This window comes from Limulus polyphemus, unplaced genomic scaffold (assembly GCF_000517525.1).
Source record: "Limulus polyphemus unplaced genomic scaffold, Limulus_polyphemus-2.1.2 Scaffold903, whole genome shotgun sequence".
Classification (NCBI taxonomy): domain Eukaryota; kingdom Metazoa; phylum Arthropoda; class Merostomata; order Xiphosura; family Limulidae; genus Limulus; species Limulus polyphemus.
In genome coordinates, this window is record NW_013666513.1 from 313,407 (window position 1) to 320,386 (window position 6,980).

Below are 6,980 nucleotides of genomic sequence, written 5' to 3' on the forward strand. Positions count from 1 at the left end.
GGTGTCTATTTACTTGTGACCACTCAGTGTATATATATACATATATAGTAAGATAATTTCACATTGGAATATTAGTGAAAAGGTACAACTTAAAGTAAACTAAAATACAGGGTGGTCCAAAAATGTATAATCCAAGACTAGCACATTTTGAGAAATGGATTCTGGTAATTCACCACTGGAACCCAATTTTAATAGGTCTAACCTTCTTTAACCACACCCTTATCCCCGTCATTAACATTCTCTACCAGTGATTGGTACGACTCTGATGGAATAGATCGTCACTCCTCTTGTAAAATAGCTTCCAATGTAATACGTTTCAGGATCTGTCTCTTCTACCTATCAGCTGGCATCCCATAATCTCGGATACATCATTACTCTTAAACCATAGCCGGACAAGGAGTGTAGTAAAGTATGAAAAATTATCATGATGATAAAGGTACGGTGTCCCCCTCCCAATTCTATCATTGCAGGCATTAATATGCCCAAACAATCTAAAACAGGTCAGCACCATTATATTCTCTCTCTGCTCTTTACAGTTGGAACAATAATTTCATATCCAAAAAACAACCAGTGTATCAACCTCTCTCACTATTCTTCACAATTGGAACAACACTTTCATATCCAAAAAACAACCAGTGTATCAACCTCTCTCGCCATTCTTCACAATTGGAACAACACTTTCATATCCAAAAAACAACCAGTGTATCAACCTCTTTCGCCATTCTTCACAATTGGGACAATACTTACATATAAAAAATAATCTCTAAATTTCCGTCCAACCTAAACAATTAATCTGAAACAAACAACGCATACCAGGATTCATTGCTTCACAATATGATTTTTAATGTTCTTCATGTCATTTTCGATGCTCAATACTCCACGAGATCTGATGCCCTGCATTTACAGTTTTATTTAGCAGCTGTAGCCAGTTCATTAAGTGCAGCAACGTGGAGCTGCCTGGGTGACAAATTTAATGCTAAATCTTCGTTTTCTTCATAACACGTTTCAAAGTTCATTTGAAATGAGTAGTTATAACTTTAGGTGTATGGCCCGTTTGCATTTTCACAATAGCGCGTCCAGTGGTCATCCATTTCTACATTATGCATGAACCTCAGCAGGTTTGGATATAAGCAGATAAAGTGAAATGTCTCGGACACTCAAACTACCAATTCTGAATCAAATAATTATTTTTGAAGATCCATGAATTCCTTTTCTCATTACATCTTGACTGCTGTCTGTGGCAGATGCTGACCTTTACTCATGACTTATCATTGAATACACCATGAGGATTACGTAATAGTTCCATGGGGACGGACCCATTACTAGTTGGGGTGTGCTGTTCCAATAATTTTGGTAACATACCGTAGTCTGGTATGACTTGATACCCTGTAAAAATTTACTACATTAAAAACGGTAATAAAACATTTTTGGGTCCATTCTTTCTCATCATTGCTTTGTTTTTAATTTTGAAACCTGTTACCAAGTTATCTTTTCACACGTTTCATAATAAAAATGAAAATTGAGTCATTATACAGTTTTTACTTGTCTCAATCAAGTATTCAAAATTGTATAAAATATATAATGATGAAAAACGATAAAAACCCTTTAATTTCATTAAATATAGAGGACACTAGGGTTCATTGTGATACTGTGGTCATCAAAATATCAGATCTGTTAAACAAATGTTTTCCAGATGTTGTAACCATAAATAAATATAAAAAAATCACATACACGATATTTAGACTGCTTTACAAGTGCCATTCTCGGCATTTGGTTTCGTCTTAACTAAGTTATTTTATTAAAATACAATACGCAGTAGAAATACTGAAAACAAAAGTTTTATTAGTTCAGTATTAAAGTCATTTTGGGTTACAAAAAACTTCTAAAGTTGGTTTGGTTTGTTGTGAATTTCGCGCAAAGCTACATGAATGCTATCTGCGCTAACCGTCTCTAATGTAGCAGTAAAAGACTAGAGAGAAGGCAACTAGTCAAAACCACCCACCGCCAACTCTTAGACTACTCTTTTGCCAACGAATAGTGGGATTGACCGTCACATTATAACGTCCAACGGCTAAAGGGGCGAACATGTTTCGTGAGACGAGGATTCAAACCTGCGACTCACAGGTTGTACTTTTAAAGGTATAGAATCTCGCAACTATACATGAATTATATTGATACGTGATTTTGACCGATTTCAACAAATACTTGCCTGTTTTCAGGTTTGTTGTTGATGTTGTTCTTTAGAATACTTAGCATTAATACACACCCTTATAAAAACGGTTATTGATTAGCTATGAAATCGACTTATCAGTGAAAAAAACATTCACCTTAAGTGTTTTCATTTAGAAAGTTTCAAAGACTTGAATACAGGTTCCCAAACACTTGCTCAATCGAATAAATACACTTCAAAACATTTCACAGTTCATTTACAATTCCAAGTTTCACGCAGTTTGTGTAAACCACAAACCAAACTATTACTCAGTTTATGTAAAACTCATTCCAAGCTATTCCTCAAATCATGTACAACATTACATATTATTACCAAGTTGATGCAAGACACACTGGAAAATCATTTACAATTCACGTAAAATCTCGTTACAGAACATTATGATAAAGAAAGATAAAACTGGGAGTAGTTCAAAATTAAAATGATACCATTCATTATCTCAATGTCTTAATATGTAAAGCCCTAAAATATGTAAGAAATACCTTGGTATGCAATGTCTGAAAAATTTTGAATTCACGTTTAATCATGCGTATTTAGAAATTTAAGAGAAGAAAACAATTATTGAAACGATACAGTGAACAAGAGGGAATCATCAACAGCCGCGGTACTTGAAATTCTTTTAGGCAGGGTTAGAGTAATTTAATCTATAAGACCTTTTCTTCCTTTTTATTAGCTATATTTTTGTGTGCTAGCAATACCAAGGGGCGCGCATACCCGATTCGATTTTATTACTCATCAAGATCTCTACCAACCTACCCTCATATTAAAATTCCTTTAGGCAGGATTAGAGTAAATTGATCTATGAGACCTTGGGCGTGGTCAAATACGTCAAGTGAAAGGATTGGACCTCCTGAGTCCAAAACTGTAATTGAATCTCAACTCGATCAAGAGATGACGGAACTATGAGCTAAAAGTTTGTACTTTAAAAAAACCAAACTTAGAGACGTTCTATGAGCCGCTATGACGCGACTAAAAACAGAACATCCAAGTAAGACTTAATTCCTTTATCTCCTAGTGTTCAAAACAAGTAAGAAATACAAGAGTCTCTTTACAACGCTTCGTATACCATAAGCACATTTTCTGAAAAGTTTATTATAAATGCACAAATATATATTTTCATTTAAATATGAAGGAACCAGACTAACCAGTTAACAAAGAGCCCAGAATCGATCTAACAAAAACGAAGTGATATTTTTATGGACTTAACACGTTTTTTGGTAAAACTTGTTTATTTGTATTAACAGGCATAAACTGCATTAAACTGTATATTATAATAGGACTGAGTTCATTGTACCAAACTTACGGTTTATAACCACGCTTTTGTAGAGAAACTGAAGATGTTAATATTGTAAACAATTTCGACTGTTTAGATGGCTTCGTAGCTATTGTTAACAAAAAAAAAAAAGGTGTGAAAAACGACATGTTCAAATATCTCGTAGATTTTTTAACAAAAACCTTTTAATATTTAGAGCAAAAAAAATAATTTGTTGTGAACAAGTAGGATCTACCGAAGATAAGATAGTTTGGTCAGAATACGATGAAAACGAAAAAACGTGTCACACGACATAGCGTTATCAGAAATTACATCGCGTATACAGAGTATCAGTTATATTCATATATATGTTGTAAAATAATTAGTTACTCAGTTAATGTCTGTAATAGAGTTTGTGTTGTATTAATGTTTTCTATACAATAAAATCTAAAGTCCGAGGCTTATCTGATGAAAACGCCAAGAAATTGATCGTTACTCTTGTAGCGAACTCACATGTTAAAGTGCGAGGAACAGTTTGTGGTGCGGCATGGATTCAAACCGGGCTCGCCATCTACGAAATCCAGAGCTATACCACAGGGTCAACCCGCGGCCAGGAGAAATGACAAAAAAAACAACAACGTCTACAGTCTTCAATTAACACGTTTTAGTACAACAGAGGTTGAGTACGTTATATCAAAGCGATCTTGAATATGCAAATCAGCAAGTTACGTGACAACCGCAGCTGAATTAAAGTTGCAGTGGAATAGAATGTATAACAACTACATTTCTCCATCGTTTTGCGGTTCGTAGATAGTGTGTTGCCATTGAAGTTTGATCGCTTTTCGGAAGGGTATGAAACAGCTCTTTCCAAAATATTAATTTACTCAAATCATAAAAATATGTTCAGATTGGAAAGTTAGAACTTCCAAGACGGGAATATCCTACATGAAGCATATAGGCACCTTGATAACTTTAACAAGCCTAATGCCATTTTCTACCAAACAATTGGTGAAAAAAATAATTCAAATGTGGTACCTGATATTTAGTGAAACTTTTTCGAAGGGATAGATGACCATCACTGGATACTACGCCAGGAGAAAGTTAAGGACCAGGACAGTGGATACAAAGGTCAAAGTGAATTCTGCTACTAACAAACCAATTTTCTGGACACTTTATACCACAAATACATACCAACTTTGCACGGAAACGAAGCCAACAGGGTATGAGTTCAACAAGATAAAGCCTCTAGTCATACCTCCCGTTCAAACCTTGGCATACTTTAAGCAGCTAGAGAATGAAACAGGTATTCATACTATTCCATCAAGTCAATGTGGACTTGGTCTATTGAAATGGGCTCTAGGAAACCGTCGTTCTCGTATACTATATGGATTGAAAGAGCATGCAGAGAGGAACGATGTGCTTTGGATATGACAGCCTTATGATGGAACATTTTGCAATACAAACTGCGATGCAGGGCTATTGTAAAAATGCACGGTCGTCAGGTAAAATACGACCAGACGTGGCGACATGGGCTGTAATGATGTGGTGAAGCTCCAAATTTATTATATTTTAATATATTAAAACTGTAGTCAAATAAAAATGAATAAGAAGAACTAAGCAAAAAAATTAAGCATAGCTGTTTAGTTTTATTATTCAATTTGTGCCATATGTTTTCTATGATATAAATTCTGAGAAAAAAAATAATACCTCCAATTATATAATTTTTTGAATACACTTAACCGTTATGCGCTAAACTTTTAAGTTAAATAACATATAAAAAGTATGTGTTAAGACAATCGTCTCTTAATTGCTGAATGCAAATCAGTTTTACTTCGAGAACTAAACGACAAATCAAGAGAAAACATTTACTGCTGAGAAATTTTTAACATCAAAGAAACATTTTTTTTTAACATTTCTCATACGTAATTTGCTTGTGTGCTTGTTTACTATTAAGCGTAAAGCTGCACAATGAGCTATCTGTGCTCTGCTCATTGCGGGCATCGAAAGTCAGTTTTCAGCGTTAAAAGCACTCGGACTATATACAGTTGTCTACTACTATAAGCATCGGAACGTGCATCGTTAAATATCTCACGTTTCTGCATGTATTTTATTTTGTAAGCTCGAAATACTATAAAAAACCTTAAAGAAAAAACTAGAGTACAATACATACTTAAATATTATTGTTCAAAATATCTAGATTAATATTGCAAATAATAATAAATGTGTTTACCTTTAGGCATGCCACAAGGAGATCTTGTTCTTCCATTATCCAGAAAATCGAGGTTGTATTTCCTAGCCGGAGGAAACGTTAAGGCCACATGTCCAAGAACGGTTTCTAAAATGCACCCAAGTAACGATATTACGAGCGCTTTCCTTCGCATTTCTGCTCAATTTTCCTTAATAAACACGATATTTGTACGTATAAGTTCAGAAAAAACAACAACAACAACAAAAGATTACGTTTCAACTTCGTTTCGTCGCTAAGTCAAAATATAAATAGATAAATAAAATTCTTAAGGATATATCAATAATTAATCACGTTCAGCTTCTAAGGATTCACTTCTACTGAGTTTGTTAGCATTGTGCAAGATTTAATAACCATGTCATTGTGGCGTTAAGTAGGCCACAGCAGAAAAGCCAAGTACGTTGGCTAGCGTAACTACCTACGCTTATTCTCCAAAAACACGTGAAAACGTCATATACTTCTCAAAATTCATATTCTAAATTTTTTTTTATTTTTCATTGAAATAATGACATCAATTAAACAGGAACCTTAAATACTAGACACAATATTCTAATAAATACAAAAAGTATGATAAATATAGTTTGGTTCAAATACAATTACTATACACTCTTCTAATTCTTGAAAATCCCTAACGTACTAGATGAATAATGTAGTTTTCAAAACAATATAATAGGCCTAACATAATGTATTATGATAAGAATAATTAATTACATTCATGCTTCGCCAGCTTGTAAAAGGCGTTCACACCATAACAATTCCACTCAGTGTGTGTGTTTGTAATTAAGCACAAAGCTACACAATGGGCTATCTGTGCTCTGCCCTCCACGAATATGGAAACCCGGATTATAGCGTTGTAAGTCCGCAGACATACCGCTGTGCCACTGGGGGGCTCCACTCTGTGTCTCAGCTGTATATCTGTGGACTTACAACGCTAAAAACCGGGTTTCGATACCCTTGGTGGGCAGAGCACAGATAGCACATTGTGTAGCTTTTTACTTAATTACAAACAAACGCCATAACAAAAATTATCATTCATTCAGTTGACCAAGTTAAAATATACATTAAAAAGTACAAGGTATGCAATGATTCTCGTAAATATTTGAACGAAAGAGGATCTTTTTAAAGTCAGTAAATTGTGAATCCAGATGATCGGCTACTTAGTTTTGTTTGTTTCTTGTTAAACACAAAGCTAAACAATAGGCTATCTTGTACTTTGCCCGTCGCGGGTATCTAAACCCGGTTTTAGTGTTATAAGT

General features: G+C 34.5%; 1 protein-coding gene across 1 annotated transcript in view; it reads right to left on the reverse strand.

The window, feature by feature from the left end:
* The window catches only part of LOC106461132, an 82,369-nt gene extending 76,458 nt beyond the window's left edge, over nucleotides 1–5,911 (reverse strand). Inside the window, exon 1 of the mRNA XM_022388003.1 lies at nucleotides 5,710–5,911. Coding sequence (XP_022243711.1) covers nucleotides 5,710–5,860 — 151 coding nt within the window. The 5' untranslated portion in view covers nucleotides 5,861–5,911. The remainder of the gene's footprint in view (nucleotides 1–5,709) is intronic.
* Nucleotides 5,912–6,980: the final 1,069 nt, after the last annotated feature.